Genomic DNA, 19,351 nt, shown 5'->3' on the forward strand with positions numbered 1-19,351 from the left:
CGCGGTCTCGTCTCTCTCTTTTCAGCTCAGCATAATCTGTTCACACCGAGGCGTACAAGATGGCGAAATGAGTGGGTTGCGCTTTGAGAAGAAAGCAGCGACTCACTAACGTTACAATTTCTTCAGCGCTTAAACGTCGAGCGTCTTGATGTACGTTTGTAAAAGGGGTAAAATACATCGTTAAGGAGAAAACCCGTCCCTCAGAGCGAGGTGATTTGACGAAAGCGTCGAGGACGTCGACTCCGTGTCCTTTAGGGCTAAGCTGCTAGTCAGCTAACGTTATTCGGGGAACTTCTCAACAGAAAAAAAGCCACATCCTCAGGGGAAATAGTCCTGTTTTTTTACTTCGATGTCAAGACATCGATTGTCCTATTGAAACCAATGTCCGCTATCATCTCAGTTTCGTCGCTGTGAGCTGTTAAGGACACCGCCAACGAAGAAGATATATATTTTGAGGTAGCTAACGTTAGCATTGTTTCTACGGGACCGAATCTTCAAGTGGGAGAAACCCCCCTAAACCTCACCCTTTCACTCACTTTCAGAAAACTTCCCGGATTATTTAGGACATGGCCAGCAGCAGTGGCTCCAAAGCCGAATTTATAGTCGGTGGGAAATACAAGCTTGTTCGAAAAATCGGATCTGGGTCCTTTGGTGACATTTATTTGGCAATCAACATCACAAATGGAGAGGTAAAGATGAAATTGATGTTTAATTCTTATGCTCAATTGAGTGATTTTGTTTAGCTCTCCTGGTAACACATTCTGGACATGACAAATCAAATGATCGCATCCTATATAATAGTCACCATGTCCATGAAAGTTTGTCAAGTTGTAATATTTGTATATTATGATCGTTTGCTGATGTTAGAGATAACAGTTCACGTTATTAAACATAGGGATTGTGTATACCAGAAACTTATAGTTTGTTTCCATGTGTAAATATGGTTTGTATGCTACAAATTAATAACGAAATGGTCGTTTTTTATATTCTCAGGAGGTAGCCGTGAAATTGGAGTCACAGAAAGCCAGACATCCTCAACTCCTTTATGAAAGCAAGTTGTACAAAATTCTCCAGGGTGGAGTCGGGATCCCACACATCAGGTCAGTACGTTTGAATAAATAAAGCCTGATGAAATTAGTAATAATAATAAATTGAAGTTTGATTGCATAACCTTTTATCGGGGGCTGTTGTGTTAGCTGAACGATATTGGTCTGTCTTGGGTTGAATGACTAACGTTAGAAGATCGAAACCGACGGGTCGAGTTCAAAGTACGCATCCATAAATGCTCACTACACGTTAGGTCTTCGGATTATTGAGCCCAACAACCATTTTAACTGTAACGTACATCGATCAAATGTAATGTAACGTTACACAGGGAAATAGCTGACAAGCTAACTAGCCTGACCATTAGCGCTTGCGCTTCTTTATACAAGACGGATGGTAAAATGTCTTTAAATCCATTAACTGTTCTTATAAAGGTCTTATGCGTTATAATGAATGGCATTTGGTCATGAATTGCGTGTTTGTGTGCTGGTGTGTAATGAGTAAGACGTGAGTGGGAAATGGCCGCTGCTCTTTTGTTGTGTTTGTTCAACATGTCCTCCCTCTCGATCAGAAAATGGCGGATGAGAGGAAACAAGTTTCAGGGCCTAGTGAGACAGCTTCTCTGTTCTCAAGGTGACTGAGCCAAATTAACTTTGTTAAACATTGCAAAAACGTCTTTAAGATTCGTGTGTGTAATGCCATATAGTTTATTCTCATTTATGACTGATAATTAGTCGGATGCTTCCAGTGTTTGTCTAAAGATTATAAGATGCAGTGTTTCTTGTTCGATTAAAACAGGTCAGGTTTAAACTATATGGTTAGTCATAGTTGTTCAAATTGAGATTTTGTCATTGAAGGTACATGACGCACTTTAGTCGTCACGTGTTTAAGACATCGATTGCTAAAGTCTTTCTTGGGTGGTGGTTGTGGTGTTATCAATTCTTATTAATGTGGTTAAATTAATTACTGCTTTCATTTTTAATTCTAAGTTTGTTTTCTTTCGTTTTATGTAAGCTCTTGTAGTTTGGCCAATGTTAAGTACATTTGTAATTATTTGTATTATGGTTAGTACTTGTTAAATCGTTCTAATCTCCATTAAAAACCCTAATTTCTATGATCTGTTGTCCATGATGTTTTGTGCCTGTGAATTTTAATCCATCTGGCAAAACATGAGAGGTAAATGTTATCATGAATGTCCCGTTTATCAATAAACTGCCATTGCAGATTGCTTTTGGTCGTTTTTATTCTTATGACATTTCGTGATGATAGCACCGTGGTTGATAATAAATCTTAACCCCTCGACATAGTTTTTTAACCCTGTGCAGTTGAAGCTAAATAACTCTTACTATAGATGTGCTCAGACGTTTGAATGATTTTGTGCTAAATGTAAGGTGGTGTGCTCAACCATGTTTAAAAAAATGTTCACTGCCAACAGGCTTATTAACCTCCTTAGTCTGAATTCCCTTGAGTGAACGTTACATTCATTTATGATGTTTTACTCAATTTAATTTCCCGAAAGGATGTGTAAAAGGTCTGGTTTCAGTCACCAGGTACTTCAACTTGGAAAACCTGCCACACAGGCTGTGTCTCAATCAGCTCCCTTGTTCGGTAGTCATTGAATTTATCAGGGAGTCGGTCATTTTAAGGGTGTCTCAGTGGCAAAATCCTTCCAGTGCACTGAAACGTTCGTTCCCTTAAAATTCCCACAATGTAATGCATAAACCGGTGAGCATCGATGCTCCCTAGGTTGTTAATTAAAACCAGCTGTGTAGTATCCCAACGAGCTTAAGCAGTCACGTCACAGAAAATAAGGGAACATGGTCCCAATGTGAAGTGAGCCAGTGCCCGAACCTGTGCATACGATGCATACGATATACTAATTCACAACCTCGGAAGCAAGGGAGCTGATCGAGATACAGGGTAGATCTCCCTCCCCCACACTCCCTAAATCCACTCATTGCATTTGCTAATGAAAGAAAAGAGCTTTGTGTGCTCTTTAAAGTCTTTTATGTAATCTCAATCATAGGAGAGTGTTTCGCTGCTTCATTTTATTGAAAATGCATACCAACACCAGTTGCTTATAGTTTAACTTGCTTGTGTTGGAAGTTGCAGCTTAGGGAAAATCTTCAGCTGTAGCTTCACTGCTGTTTTGTTTAGCCTTTCCTTCAGTTTTTGCTTTGATAAGAGGAAATGAGCATCCCACAGCGAGGCCTGTAGTTTCCGTAAGCAAGAGATTACTGCTGCCATCGAAATGAATTCTGTAACCATTCTAGGAAAGTTAGGTGTTATTTGGCGTAATCTACACTGCAGTGTTAAGATAACAAAGTTGGTTTAAACTAGTTTGTTTTAGATCATTTGATAAATGTGATAATACATTTCAGATCAAATCTAGAGAGAACTTTTTCTGATTAATTCTAAAGAATTTAAACGGTTGTCATTGGCATAACGTTGTCTAGGTATTCCATCTGAAAATCAAGCTTGATTGTTATAAGTGGATCGCTTCAAAATAATGTTATCACTGGTTGTTATAAGTGGCTAGTACTGCGGAGATATTGTAACGTTTGACAGTATGTTTGCAGTTCAAAGTACACTTCTTGTTATAAAACCGTAGATGTTGCTTTGCCGGCACAGATAGATGAACAGACACCCGTCTACTGCTGCACCTTGTCTCCACAATACCTCTTTGTTTGGGAGACTCTAGCACGGTGGTTGCTTGGTGACTGCTGTAGCAATGTTTTAGCTAAATGTGGGGATCTTTTGAACCTCCACCTGCTTGGTTGTGTGGATGTAAATCCAGTGGCCTAAAGTTTATAAAACCTACTTGGATGTTTTTTTATAAACTGCACTTATGTTTTGGTTAATATAACTTTAACATTTGATTCTGATGGAGTAGCCTGTATGTGGTTTGATGGAAGATTTTTGTGCTGCATATTGTTGGTATTATAGAATACTGTTTGAAGTACAAATATTTGGCGTACACTGTACAGTAATTACAAAATGATTGCATACTCTAATGGGGCAGTGTAAAAGTCACAACGTTACTCAACGAAAAAAAAAGTCTACACACAGACATGTCACCAAGCTGGATATATTGGATGCCATTGTCTGCAGGGTGTGCTGTTAACTCGCTTCCTTAATTGATAAGAGTAATGTCTCCATCGTTTCAGCTAAATTCAATTTAAGCAGCTTAAACTGATTAAACTAAATCTCATAATGTAAACGTGTCATGCATCACTGAAGTTATTGGATGTAGACTTGGACTTTGTTTTTAGAAATCACAGCATAGCTTTTTTACACCAAAAAATGTTTTTGTAATCGATATGCAATCAATCAGTTCTGATCGATGCGCAATGCTGTTTTTCAGGTGGTATGGCCAAGAAAAGGACTATAACGTCCTAGTGATGGACCTACTGGGGCCAAGCCTGGAGGATCTCTTTAACTTCTGTTCTCGCAGATTTACAATGAAAACCGTTCTAATGCTTGCCGATCAGGTAAGATTGAGCGTTTGTGTTATAAAATAACGATTCCTTTAAAAATGAATAGCAGGTTTTTGATTATTTGTGTGTTACTAACCTTATTATTAAAGTATCCTGTGGCCTAAACTTTGCCTCCATTATTTTGCTTTCACAGATGATTAGCAGAATCGAGTATGTGCACACAAAAAACTTCATCCACAGAGATATCAAGCCAGACAACTTTTTAATGGGTATTGGCCGTCATTGTAATAAGGTAAACTTCTAACCACTTCCTTTGTGTAATGAAAGAGAATCAATGTTATCCTTTTATAAGTGACAGGGACGTTCGGCTGTAATTCATGAAATGCAGTTAGTGTTAAATCCGCAGATCTCTGTGGTTTCCTTTTCCTTCAAAATAGGAAAGATGTCATGACTTAAGGTTAAAACCACCCTCCTGTATTGTGGAAATGCCCAATGCCCTTTTCTCATGGACGAACACTGTCCTCAGACCCCGTAATATTTATGTTGGATGTTGCTTTGCTTATTTGGGATGGTTGGGTTGTACAAAGAATATTTGGTGGGAAATCTAAGGACTGGATATTTAAAACTACTACAGGGTTTCCGCGGGGTCGTAAAAAGTAAAAAAAGTCTTGATTTCCTAAATATTTTTTTAAGCCCTTAAACAGTCTTAAATTCACTGAAGTATTATGTTCTTGATCTTAAATCATTTTAAACGGGTCTTACTTTTCCTACGGCCATGTAACACTACCCCTAATGCTCATTTAAATGCTTCTGTTCGAATCTGTGGTGTTGTAGTTCTTTTTTTACAAACACGTGCATTTCAATGAGCACTACCTGCCTTATGATTACAAATGAGACCAACATGCCACGTAGATTGCAGCCAATCAACTTTTTGTTATTGGTGTGAGTTTCTTTCAGATTGTACCACAGACATAAAACAAATTTTATTTAGAAGTGGTTAAACAGATCCTAGTTGTTCCGTATTTCGTACGGATCACATCTCATGGTTCGGAACGCATGTGACCCGCGGACAAATGAACGATGAAAGACGTTTATAAGCATGCACTCTGTCTGTGAGTTCAGTATAATAATGCATTTTTGCATATTTGGCGGGGTCTGCACTATAAGCGATCTATAATAATACTGAGTAAGCATGCGTCAAAATGTCATTGTTGTAATTTTGATGCGCTTATCAATCACAATACAGTAACGCATTTGAATAGAAAGATCCGCTGCTGTAAATGTGTGTGTACATTACTGTGTACTCGAAGTTGAAGCTACGGCAACCTTTAAGCTTTCTTTCTGATCTCTAAAGATCTGTCCGTCATATACAGAGGATTACTCTCACTGCACATTTGTGCCAAACCCATTAGTTATACATATTGTCTGTCTCTTTAAAATATTATATACATGATGTAGCCTGGAAGATAATGGTTTAGAAGTTTCTTTGTATCAGGACTGAAACTGCTGCAATTTTCTCTTCACATTCACTTCTTAAAACTGCCCATATTTAATAAAATTATGTTTAGAATTAAATTGAATGACATGTTTTGTTAATCTAATAAAATTCTCAGATTCTCACATTCTGAGAAACACTTAATGTAAACATTAGGTAAATGAAAAACAAAGTTTGTTTTTTCCCCCTATTTTTTGCTGCTCAGAAAAATTATCCAAATCTTGACATAAAGTCTGTGATATGATCTGAATGGATGTTTTGTGGCCATGGCTTGAAAGAGTTAAAGGCTTGGCTAAAGCCAGTTGCTAACAACGTTTTTTGAATCCTACTGCTTCGTATGCAAGAATGCGATTGATCTGGGAATGTTGGGTATGTGTTTTTTATGTCTTGATTAAAGATGTATCTGTGTGAAAATTTCAAATCAGTTATAGTGAACAACATTATCAATATTATCACAGCTTTATTAACATGGTCTGGGAATGTCAAAAAAGTACTTGTAAAGCAAATTTGCTATTGAGTTCACCTGTAAATTTACTTTGGTTTGATTTACATCAAATAAATAACACATTAGTCATGGAAACAATTACCTCATGCCACCAACATGCCAAGTTCAGATTGGTTAACCTTAAGTAAAAAATGTATTTAAACACAACACAATTTGGAAAATCGTCTGTGTGTTGTGAGAAACTGGGTGTACTTTAGGACCCGGGAGAAAGTGCCAAGACATCTGCGCTCATAACGGAAGAAACAAGCTGAATGGAGTTTCAAACTTATCAGATCACATAATTTAATGAAAAATTAATATGATTGGTCTGTATAAAGAAGTATGCAGTAAACGTGTGTCAGTATGTCAAAATTTCCACAGATGTGCATATTTTGGGATTAAAGTCCTAATTAGTGAAGCATTGTCGTCACAAACTCACAGGAGCATATGTGAATATCTCACATAATGTCTCACGTTATTTTGTTCCTAATGTCAATACTCCTGATTAACACTCCTGACATAAATGAAGAAACCCCACTTTTCATGTTGCATCTACTCTTGATAACTGTTTTATGCTGAACAGGGTTTTCAAGCCGTATCAGTGGTACGGTTTAATAGTAATGGACGTTATCACGGTAAACCATTAAACCGGTCATCGTCACATCCCTAGTTGTGATACAGGTCTTAATTCATAATGTTCAAAAAAAGGTCTTAACAAGTCTTAAATTTGACTTTGTGAAACCTGCAGAAACCCTGTACTAGCTTTCATTAGAATTAGACACCGTGTTTACAGCTTAACATGTTGGTCGTTTTGCAATCACCTGATGGTTTGGCTGTGTACATCTGTGGACATGGATTGTATGCCTTTCACACCTCAAAAATGGAACTTGTGTATGATATGTGACTTGTGGTTGTTTGTTATTTTAATTTCTTTCTCCCTTGGACCGAGAAGCTTTTGAAGTGCTTTGCACTGTTTTATCTATTCAAATGTATAGAAGTTGCCTGATTTTTATTTTGTTTCAGATAATTCGTAATTCTGAGCCCTTGCAGACAGGCAACATTTGGCAAAGTTAAAGCATGATGTGAAAATAACAATGACCTCCCAGTACAAGCTCTGGTTATCTCGTCTAACAGTTTTGGAAAAGAAAACACAAAATTCGATTGAAGCCTGTATTACCATTTTTGGCGATGCTTTCTGGAATAAATGTTTACCATTGTGTGTCTGTGTGAATGCCAGCCTTAAGCTTTTATTTTAATACATACATATGAAATTCCACTTTTTTTTTTTTTACTAAAACCTTGGATGCACACGCCAGCTTTTGGAAATGTAGGTTTTGACATCCACTTCTGAAAATCTTACATTAGAAATGCAGTTGAACTCAGCCTGTGAGAAGATTTAGCTATTGCTTTGCCGATCCCACTGTTTCTTGTGGAGTCAAAAGGCCTCTCCAGTCAAATATTCACTGCTTTCTGCTTACCTTCTAACATTTCTCATACGATCATAACCACTCTTGATCCAACACCCTGTAAACTTTTTCATTAAGAACACCCGTAGCTTGGGAGAGACTAAAGCATGTGGTCATGTCTTGACCAAAAATAATGAAGGCCAACAGGTGACACAAGCTCCACATGTCTAAATTGGTAGCACTTGTGAGTGATTTGTAAATGCAGTGTGATTTTAAGCAGTAGCTTTTAAGCAAACCCAGATTCAAATGCAAAACAAGCTTATCATTATTCCTGCACATATAACTAATTTATGTATGCTCCTTTGTTACAGCATATTTTAAGAGTATTTTTACCCAGCACATACTTGGCTTAGTCCTTCACTCTCCAAACAGTTGTTCTATTGCATTGTGTATAACCGTACTCTGCTCGGCACCACTGTAAACTAATAGCTCGTTTTGTTGCTTTATCCTGAGCTGCTCTATTGAATCTCGAATGTCACTTTCACAGAAGCTGTCCCATTTTGTCTTTTGTATCTAAACTAAAACTGTTTTTGCAGTAACATGCTGGTTAAGTCATGCACCTCTTAAACTTCATGCTTTTTTTAGTTCTTCAGAGCTTCATCCTTACCTGATTTGGCCTCCACACATGCCAGAGTATTCTAGCCTCTTCCTTACTGTGGTCCAATGCAATTTTTCTTCAACTTCATAGAATCACAAGCCATTTAAAGGGGTGGGGCCGAGTTTTGGTTGGTGGGTTTTGTTCTTAAAGCTTCTCATACCTAATTTTTAAAACAGGTGCCCGTTGCGAAGAATGGTTTGCCTTTCTTAACCCTAGTTGTGCCATTTGTCTCATTTACACTTTGGTTAGCCAATTGGTTCATCACTGAATGGCACAGCTAATGTTAAATGCTGCGGAATGTTTATAGAAAAAGCCATTGCAAAGTCAAAAAAGAGAATCAGGCTTGGGGAAAATTGGTGTGTATATATAAGATTAACCTTTGGGTCAGAGATGCCATGTATAGTTTGCCTCACTTGCCCAAAAATCAATGAAGCGAACAGGCCCTGCATTTGGTCTGAAAAAAACTGTTGACTATTATCCGAGCGTAGGCTTATGGGAAGACGTCTACCATTAGCAGAGCCTCCTTTGACTTTTAGCTTGGATGCTTGCTGGTGGATGAAGGATTGCCATAGGCTTTCTCTTCCCCTATTTCTGCTCTTCCTCACGTTCTTTTTCTGAGCCTTGGTGTTGCCTGTCTGCGCTGGCCTTGTGCGGTTGTCAGCAATACTGTTTGATGCACTGCACCCTCTATTGTCTGTTCAGTGTTTAGAATCTCCAGTGGGGAAGAGGAAAAGAAGCTTGGCTGTTAGTTCTTCTCAGGACCCATCTTTCTCAGGATTAAACCAGGTCTGAACCCACAACCACCTCCTAATAATCCCCCAAAATTATTTTTCCTTGCGTTTTGTTTTTCCATTTTTATTTATTTTATTTTTAATAATAACCATTAACGTTTGTTGGCATCAAACCAGACACACATGCTAAACACAAATAGATTAAATCCTAATCCAAATTACAGGCATCTTTGTACAGGGGGACGAAGGTCATGGCTAGTGAAATGTTAAATTTGTACTCTTATTTCTAAAATTGTTCTCAGTCCAATAGTGTTTTAAAGGGTTACGTCATGATTTTCAAGTTTTATTGGAAAATAGATGGTTTACGTGAATTCCCTTAATTTGTGGAGATATTTCCACTAACACTGTTGCTAACATGCAACCAATTGCACAACAAAGCCACATGTACGTTGTGCTGTGCTTGATCTCTGAACTCTTGCCAGAAAATTGAACGTGTTGCATTGAGATTTGCTTGTTTATTAATGACCTATATTTTTCTTATGGCTCAGGTGTGAAGGAAATTCTTGTCCAAATGCTTGTTAAGTTTAAATTCAACAAAAACATACATGTGTGGGGGTGTTTTAACCCGTAAAACCGGAGGTTGTTTGTATCCGTTAGAACATTGACATGCAGTTAAAATGATAAAAGGTCATGTGGCTATGGGCTTTGGCTAAATACTCGTACCTTATATTGCAGGTTGAATAATTTTGCACTCTTTTTATAGCTGACGTAACACCCAGTTTCTGCCAATCTCATATTAATCTTGAGTACCTAGAGTAGTACTGCATTCTTCATATCTTAGAAGAGTCTTTAATTTGATCACATCTACAATAGACATAATGCTGTCCGATTATTTCCGAAAACCAAAAAGCCCTGAACGTCTGCAGGGGGGGCGGGACTACAGCACGAGCATCCAATACATCATCGCATTACAGTTGAAAATTGTGTTTTTACATAATGTACGTACGCTGCGATTGCGAACAAAACAGACATATGACTTCGTTTCACTTACCCCTCCATCTATCAGTTTCAAACGATCTCCAATTACAGCGTTATATCCACCATTTATTTAACATTCCTCTATAAAAAGCAGTTAACAAACAAACTCAGCTGAACTTTGCGAACGCAGTGCTCTCTCTCTTGCTTCTGCTGGTTAATGTGTGTGCATGCTCCTTCTCCCGCTCTCCCTGGTTGATGCGTGGGCGTGCTCTTTCATCTCGCTTTCGCGGGTTGATACGTGGGTGTGCTTTTCTGGAAGGATTGTCCAATAAGGGACAAAGAAAAGAAAAAGTTGTTGTGTAAGGGGAATTTCATGTTTGAAAAAAACTTTACGTAACCTATACGAATGTTGGGGGAGTGTATCGAGCACAGAAATACGTCATGCATCCAATGTTTTTATGACAAGTTGAGCATGTTTAACATGGTAAAGAAGTCAAAATGCATGAAACACTATGGCAACTCCCCTTTAAATTGTTTTATTTAGGGAACTTTTTGAGTCTTATGCATATTGTCTACAATTTATTAATACATTTCAAGACTAAGTTTGTTATTTTGGGTGCTCTATGTTAAAGAGGAGGGTGCTAATAGCTTTGTAACAATATCCATGGATTTCTAGTAAGCATTGACTGAAAACAATTTCCCTGCCTTGAACCATCTAAATGAAATCTCATGGTTGGGGTAACTCATTTCCTTGATGGGAAAACAGTGGCATGCCTGAGTAGATGCTTTACAATATGACTGCTGCCTCTGGGACTGTAGCGTCTAGGTGTGTGTGGCGTGTCACAGATGATAAAGATTTCAATGACAGCCTGAGAACGCACTTTTCCACTGGTTGGATAAAGGTAATTTTCCAGTAAGCCTTATTTTTGTTGTAGACTTCCCCCCCATCACTTTCTTGATAAGTCACTTATTTTCTTAATTCTGAGGTTCAAGAGAAAGGCTAGAGTTCATGGGGAAGAGCACAGAGGGAAGTTGGAAGAAAAGGAAAAATAAGTTTGCGATGTTTCCTGTCTTGTTTCTAGTCAGTTCTTAAAATGAATTGCCTTTGTTTGTGTTTCTCTTTTCACTTTGTTTGTATAGTTGTTCCTCATTGACTTTGGTCTGGCCAAGAAATACAGAGACAACAGGACACGACAGCACATACCATACAGAGAAGACAAAAATCTCACAGGCACAGCTCGCTATGCCAGCATCAACGCGCACTTGGGCATTGAGCAGAGGTAATAGTTCGTAAGCAGCGTCCGTTGTATGGCATTCCATCAGCTTATGTTTCCATTGTATTGGATCATTGGGCTGTAACGTTTTGTAAGTCAAGATTTTGCTGTGCTGACATACCATTATAAAGTTATTTTTGTTGAGAAGTAACCTTACTTAAGTATCATGACATCTTGATGTCGTAATCATTTAATAAGCATCATGATTAATTGGCAACATTTATCCGTTCATTAGAGGCATGTCAGTGGTTAGCAATTTAATTTAGGGTTGGTTTACTCAATCACCCTGCTTGGATTCTGCACACTACTAAACTATTTTGGACATTATCTTTGAAGCGTTTAAAAGACCTTCCCTCAGATTTGCTTATATTGTTTTTATTTATAGTCGACGAGATGACATGGAGTCGCTAGGATATGTGCTGATGTACTTCAACAGAACCAGCCTGCCATGGCAAGGACTGAAGGTAAGCTATCGGTGTTTTTATACTCCAATCAATTGCATAATTTTTCCCCCTGGGCCCAGGGATAGAGAATACAAGGCAACATGAAACAGGCCAACAGGTGGTGCCTAAAAAAGTGCTGTAAATCTTCTTTCAGCCGGTTTATTTATGGCCCTCAGTGCTGTGGGATTGCACTAGTGTTGTCAAAAGTCCTGGTACGTCGGGTCACAGTTGGTACCTAAAAGTAAAAAAAGTTGGTGGGACCTAATTTTCATAAGACCCAGTACCACCGATGTACAGAGTCAACCGGGTACTGATGCGCAGTCTGACAAGTTGTCAGTCTGAAACCTTTTATAGACGCAATAAGACGTGATGAGCGGATAAGCGCGGCTCCGATCCACAAGAGATACTCTGTGCTGCACACAGTAATACTTCAGATTTAAGGCATATCATGAAGAAAACGAACGGAGTTTTGTGGTGAAAGGAGGAAACATCTGGATTTATTTGAACAAGAATAAGCGGTAAGTTTCAAATTCTGTTAGCGGTTGCATTATGAATGTTGTTCTGTTATGAAAGTTAAAGGTTATATTGAAATTAGCGTCACTGTTTGCGTGTTAATTTATCAGTGACTGCTAATCTAGTCAAGTGTCCTTATTAACCATTTAATGCTTTTATAATTATAATGTGGTAAAACAAATGGGAGGACATGATGGGGTTTACAGTACTTATTTTATATATCCTAAATCTATTTGCTAGAAAACAATAGATGTATGACTTGCAGTCCATGTATGTTGTTAATATCACCAAGTCAGAAAAATATATATTCTTGGATAGATAATTCTTAGGTTTTAAAATCCATATTTAAACTAAAATAATTATATCTGTTGCATTCATAATTTGAATATGTAATTTACCTTGAAATAAGTAATCTTGTGTAAATCCATTGTAAAAACTGAGGTTTGTTCTTATGTTGCATTTGCATGGTTATTCAGTCAGTTGCCTTATTGAAGTTTATTCTATTTGTCTTTTACAGCAGCAAACTGAGGAGGATGTTTATCAGCATGAAAGACCCCAGTGAGCACCCAACAGTTTCAGCAACAATTAACTTGTATAAAAAGCAATGCCATATTGTATACATTTATATTAACAGTGGGCTTTATTAATAAAGTTGTGTTTCAATTGGCATGTACTGGTGTTTTGCTTTGGTACCGAAATTGGTACAGAGAAACGTGGACTTTTACTGGTTTTGGTACTGACTACTGAAATTTTGGTACCTTGACAACACTAGATTGCACACTGTTGAACCACCATGTCAGTATCAGAATATATTGTGCAATATTTATATTTTCTCCTCCAGGCTGCGACAAAGAAACAGAAGTATGAGAAGATTAGTGAGAAAAAGATGTCGACCCCTGTTGAGGTGTTGTGTAAGGTATGTGAAAATATGCATTCTCTCAAACACTGTTAAAATCCACAACCTTGTGCTTTGCTTAAGACATTTTGACATCTTGCTGGACTTGCACATCTTAAAATTTCCTGAATTTTCTAATGCATATTTCTTAATGTTTACACACTGTTTGTTATACATTTGGATAATCTCCAATTTAAGATGCTTATAAAACATCTGATCTTAAGTGCATTACTTTTCATTTTTGTTTCTACACAGCATGACTTTGTATTTTCCTTTTAAAACTGGACACTATGAACCTATCCTTTAGAAACCTAAAATAGGAAAAAATATTTTAATATCTTCCATTCCCAAGGAAAGTAGCAGGTCAAGCTAACATGAAGTTTCTGAGGATATTGTATAGATCTTTCTCAATTTGTCTTAACACGTCTTTGTTTGGGTATTTCTCCAGGGGTTCCCAGCAGAGTTTGCCATGTACCTGAACTACTGTCGTGGGTTGCGGTTTGAAGAAGCACCGGACTACATGTACTTGCGTCAGCTTTTCCGCATTCTCTTCAGGTGCTTGCCAATTGCCTTACATGAATAAGGGCCAGCAAAACTTGCTTGTTATGATTTGTTTACCAAATAGTAGACACTGTGGTCCCAAATAGTATTACAATATTGGGAATGTGGAAAGTCATTTTAACATCTTTTAGTTTGAAACTGTTTATTTTTGGTAGCTGTCTTAATGCATATATGTGCTCAATACCACTGTCTTCCTCAGGACTCTAAACCACCAGTATGACTACACGTTTGACTGGACCATGCTGAAGCAGAAAGCAGCACAGCAAGCAGCCTCCTCAGGGGGACAGGGGCAACAGGCACAAACCCCCACAGGCAAGCAAACTGACAAACCCAAGAGTAACATGAAAGGTTAGTAGCAAACAGCCAAGCGACGTTTTCAGCACTTAAACAGAGACACCAATTGCTTGCATATTTAGTAAAAAAAAGTGGATTTGGAACATTCGCTCCCCCCAAAATTCATGAAATACAAAGAAACGGTGTTAGTTCAAGGATGCACACCCCCTCAAAAGTAAAAGAAAAATATATTCAATTGGTATGTTGTGCAAAAGCAAAGACGTCCTTGGGAAATTTGACTACTAACTTTGAACCAATATGTTTATTCTTCTCTGGGACGAAGGGTTGGCTTTATAGTCTTTCTGTGAATGTCAAATAACCATCCCTTAAATTAACCCTTTTCCAAACGGGATGCTCTATTTGACAGATTTCTACAAATCATTGTTCCTGGATCTAACACTTGTAGTCTTAATTGTAATGATCTCAAACTCTACTGTACATGGATACGTGGGAGTGATTTCTAACCAAAGACTAACCAAGACCAAGTCATTTCTATATCTGCTCATTGATTCTTACTGTACTATTCTCTGTTTGGTGTTGGGGAAGTGTTATTGTGTTTTTTGTTGAAATGTTCATGTGGTCACTCAACAGTAATGTTTTTGTGATTCTAGACCTAGATCTCTTCTTCAAAAGGAATTGCCTGTCCTAGATATATGGACTTGGATGTTTTCTCTGCATGAAAAGATAAAAACTCCTGCTGGATTTCTGTTGGGGGTTTTGGATGGTCATCTTTTATAAACCTAGACATGCTATTTGCTAAGATAGATCTGTTCACTTACTGTTGATGATTGAAAGTGATGTTAATAAGTAAATGCGGTCTGTTTCGTACTACATTAGAACTAAGTAGACTTGGTCAGATGGCAGGCTTTAGTGTGGTCTAAATCTGCTGTACACCTAATGCGGAGTAGGCTTGACACAAAGGAGTACACAGTTAAGTGGAAAAGACCCTCTTCCACTGTTCTTTTGTGCTTTGAACAGAGACAACAGCAGTATTCTGTCTAATCTTTTTGCAGATGGGTGTTAGATGCTCTAAACTTTATACACTTATTTAATGTAATAATTTTTTTTAGAATTGTTACAGCCCTTATTAGGGGATAAAATTAGTATAGTCCTTCATTTCACATCTGTAAAGTCAGATTTCAGTGGGAAAGTTGGGACGCTAGATTTAAAATACAGCCCTGCAAGATATTTTTAGGGTGTGAGTGGATAAATATTAATACCAGCAATAGACTAGGATTTTTTAATGTGGCAGTTGCAGCTAGATATTCTTCCCTTAAAAGGATTGTATAATTGAGTTGAATATTTGCTGTTAGGGCATGCAGCCATTTTTGTTTACTGCTTTGAACACCCCTGTGGGTTAGCACATCATCTTGAAACATTCATGAATGCAATGAGAACAAAACTGTCTTCCTGCTTTTCTCCACGTTCATCCCAAATTAAGGCAGAGACCAAGAGGACAACTGCTGTTAAAAGCGGCAGGACTAAGAATAGCACTTGCTGATGAGGTAGTGTTGGCCTAATCCTTTGTGCATGCTGTTTTAGTTTGATTGCACCCCTCCTCTAAACACAGACCATGCAATGCATCCTGTTTAAAAACACTATTGTTTCATTTGAATAGAGGCAGAGATCAAACATTCGTAGATTAATCCATTGATCCAAGAAATAGCGCGCGGTCTCTTTAACAGCCATTTTGAACGCCGCTCTAAAGCCACAGCCAAGAATTTAAGTGGCAAAGTCCAGTAGTCCTCGCGCTTGTAAGAACTTATTTGCAGAGGATTTGTTGTTGGTTTCTTGGCTACCAGCACAAGTCCACAAGCGAAGACATGGCAAATGTGAGCTTGTTTTGCTTTGTTGTGATATTTGTTCAGAGAGCACTGAATCAGCATATTTTCTCAGCTCAATAAATTTAGATCTTGTCCTCCTCGTTTTTAGTCGACCGCATCCACATCTCTTTCGCGCTCTCTTTTTTCCATGCTGTTCAAAGATCCATTTGTGTCTGCATAAATGTCAAGGCTGCTGTAGTTATATGAAACTACACTCGACAAGTACTAGCGGCTGAAACTTAACAATCCGGTTACTCGGCAACCAGTTTGGATCAACTTTCCATTGTGGATTAGCTATAAATGACACAAGCGGTGACATAAATAAGCAGAACCTGAAAGACTACTCATACTTGTTTGAGGCTTTTGAAACATGAAACGCAAGCTTCAGCCATATAAGGGATTCGTTTAAAATCACCACCCATTTACTTCTTAACTTTCTTAAGAAGACGGGCAACTATATATTTTCTTAATTTCCTGAAAATTAGCAATATCTTTCTTGTTAATGTTGCAACTGCCATGTTAAAATGACTCCGTATGATTAGATTTAATGCCTTACCTTGGGTAAAAGCCGATTGATTGTAAAATAGGACATGTCGTAGTGCTGGAAACATTTCAACATGCGTTCAAACATCTGGAGATCTTTTTTATGTTATATAGGGATGCTTGTGACTTGAAATTGTTTATGACGATTATACTACAAACCGAGGTTATGCTTGCCTCCTTTCTGAACCTATCAGGGCTACTAGCATAAAGGCCTATTGTATCTGTTTAGGGGCGTGTTGTGGTTGTCATGGTTTGGTCATTGAGAACTAGTGAGATTATTTGAAGCCAGTATGCTTGTAGTGTTTGTAACAGAACAGGTAAGCAGTTTCTAGATACTAGCTGTTAATAAGACTTCATGTAGTGAGATGGTAATCCAACGGCCGTTGTTATGATAGTTGATCCTATGAGCCCTCCTGAGTTTGATGACACGCATGTTTTCCTCAGATTCTATGCAGCAAGTCTGGACTTAACTGCAGTGAGGGACTGATGACTGTGCACTTTCTCTCTTCCAGGATTGAGTAATGCTCTGACTGGGTTGGCCACATTGATTACAGTTGCTCAAACCCATTCAGCTCTGTGGTGCTAACTCTTAACACTCTCCTCTCTATCTCTCCCATCTTTTTCTCTCTCTTGCAGGTTTCTAAGCATTAAGACAATGTAATGAAGCAGAGCAGAGTTGGTCGTAGCAGGATTTGCCTTCCGATCACATCCCGGCATCTAGGATCAAATTCACCAGACCCTGCCAGGCACTGTGGGCAACCTTTTTCCTGTTAAAGAACTTTTGTTCCATATACTATATATGTAATCGGTATATATAGATAACATGCTCTGCATATATCTATATATTGGTATGTATATACTATATTCACACAGAAAGCAGGCTTGGTTTTGGAGATGGAAGCTGTAGCCTTTTCTATTGTCCTGTTCCTTAAGACTTTTACCCCCTCCTTTGAAACTGAAAACTGTAGAATGTGGTTGACTCACTGGGGATATGTGTGCACATGCCAATATTTTCCCGAGTTTTCTCCTTCAGGAAAGCAGTTTGGGTCCTCCTTCAGTTTTCGGTTGCCCATAAGAGCAGTTTTGTCCCGTTACCCCTTCATCTATCGTCACCAAGAGTGGCACGAACCCAGACATTCTTCTGTCAGAATGGAGACATCTGAGACATTGTCGTCCTTCAGTTTTTTTTCTCAAGCAAAGTTGTTTTAAATGTATCTAAATAATTACAAGGCAAACATTGGATTTTTTTTTCTAAAAAGATAAAAACAATTCTGCCTGCTGATGTGCTAGAGAGCTTCTAATGTGAAGATAAAAAAAACATTCTAGTGACTACTAGGTTTCTCTTTAGAACGCTGCATTAACTATATTGTACTTGGTATTCTGAAGTCTAAAAAAATAAATAAAGGAATAAACTCCACAAAAGCATATTCATTACAAATTAGGCATCACTAAACCTGTATGTTAACTGCTTAGATGACAATTGTATGCATCAATGATCTGGGTTTTTGTCTTTTTTTTTTAAAGTTCATGTTGATTTGAGAAGGTAACCGTTCGTAAGATTAATTGCTATGATAGCCTCCATGTTCTGTCTTGAGAAAAATGTGCTCACTCCACCCTTCCCATTACCATTTTATATGCATATATCTTTTTTTTTAATCAGAAAAAAACTATACTTTTTCAGTTTTATAGAGTTGTCTTTCCCTTGTATTAAATTGATAATTTTGGGGAAGGGTTTTTTGTTGCTTCTTCCTGTGGTGAAGCAGATCCTCTTGTAAAATATCTCTGGGACTTTCTCTCTGCAACAAGTTTTTTTCGCTGCGGTTCAGTAGCGATCTTTTGCTCATTTCATTTTTTTAATGCAAAAAGTGTTGGAGGGTTTCTTTTCTATATAGTTTTGGTCTTGTGAGGCAAGAGCAGTTTTGTTTGTTTGTTTGTTTTCTTCAGCCTTTAGCCACAAGGCACACAAGTAACTTGGCTTTTTCCCCTAACCTCCAAACTGTCCCTCAGAACCAGCTTAAAATACTTGACAGCTGGGCATTCTATAAGAGTGTAATTTATTCCCTTTTAGCATGTCAGAATAAATTAAAATGACTTCTCATAATTGCTGTCCCAGTCTCTGTAATTTTACAAAAATGCATGCAATTGGATCACTAGGTTTTATCGCCTCCTTTGCCCTTTATTCAGGTATCAAGTCTATAGTCATTGCACATATATATTAACCTTCCACACAACCAGGCATCAGACTTTTTGTTGTTTTTTTTAAACAATGACATGCTTTAGAGAAAAAGCTTAATGCTTGTATCTCAAAAAAGGACGCGTCGAAAAATGTTTGTCCCAAATGTTGAGAGGGACATCTTTGTGGTGAGAGCGAAAGGTGTTTCTTTATTTCAGGAAAGTTGTTCTTGTGGGGGTGGTGGGTAGTTCTAGGTGCTCGTGGTGTTTTAAATATCCAGGATTTATATCTGTAAATATTAAAATGGCTTCAAATGGCAGGTGTGGAAATTTATTGATGTGCTTATTTACACCACCAACACTGAACTGGTGGCAACACTTTGTTAACTTCACTATACATTTCACCAGTATTCATTGTAATAATGTTCTTTTTATCAAGTACATATATTTCAGTACTGCTGAGTGACACTTTAAACTCTACATAGGTGATTCAAGTCATACGTCTTATTTCTTAAGGTCTTGAAATGATAAATTAGTTTCAGGTCTGATGAGAACAAGTAT

At 37.9% G+C, this 19,351-nt stretch overlaps 1 protein-coding gene across 3 annotated transcripts; it reads left to right on the forward strand.

The window, feature by feature from the left end:
• csnk1a1 (casein kinase 1, alpha 1) lies at positions 1 to 19,110 on the forward strand. 3 transcript variants are annotated; one of them, XM_056769028.1, is made up of 12 exons: positions 1 to 456; positions 543 to 689; positions 994 to 1,100; positions 4,409 to 4,535; positions 4,675 to 4,773; positions 9,227 to 9,310; positions 11,374 to 11,513; positions 11,893 to 11,971; positions 13,305 to 13,379; positions 13,807 to 13,913; positions 14,119 to 14,267; positions 17,255 to 19,110. In XM_056769028.1, the coding sequence occupies exons 2-12, from the start codon at positions 567 to 569 to the stop codon at positions 17,260 to 17,262; spliced, it is 1,098 nt and encodes a 365-aa protein (XP_056625006.1). In that variant the 5' UTR covers positions 1 to 456; positions 543 to 566; the 3' UTR covers positions 17,263 to 19,110. The 3 variants fall into 3 exon arrangements, with proteins under 3 accessions (XP_056625006.1, XP_056625007.1, XP_056625008.1); XM_056769029.1 differs by having other exon boundaries at positions 2 to 689; positions 14,119 to 14,231; XM_056769030.1 differs by lacking the exon at positions 9,227 to 9,310 and having other exon boundaries at positions 3 to 689.
• Positions 19,111 to 19,351: the final 241 nt, after the last annotated feature.

Source organism: Triplophysa dalaica, chromosome 16 (genome assembly GCF_015846415.1).
Source record: "Triplophysa dalaica isolate WHDGS20190420 chromosome 16, ASM1584641v1, whole genome shotgun sequence".
Lineage (NCBI taxonomy): Eukaryota > Metazoa > Chordata > Actinopteri > Cypriniformes > Nemacheilidae > Triplophysa > Triplophysa dalaica.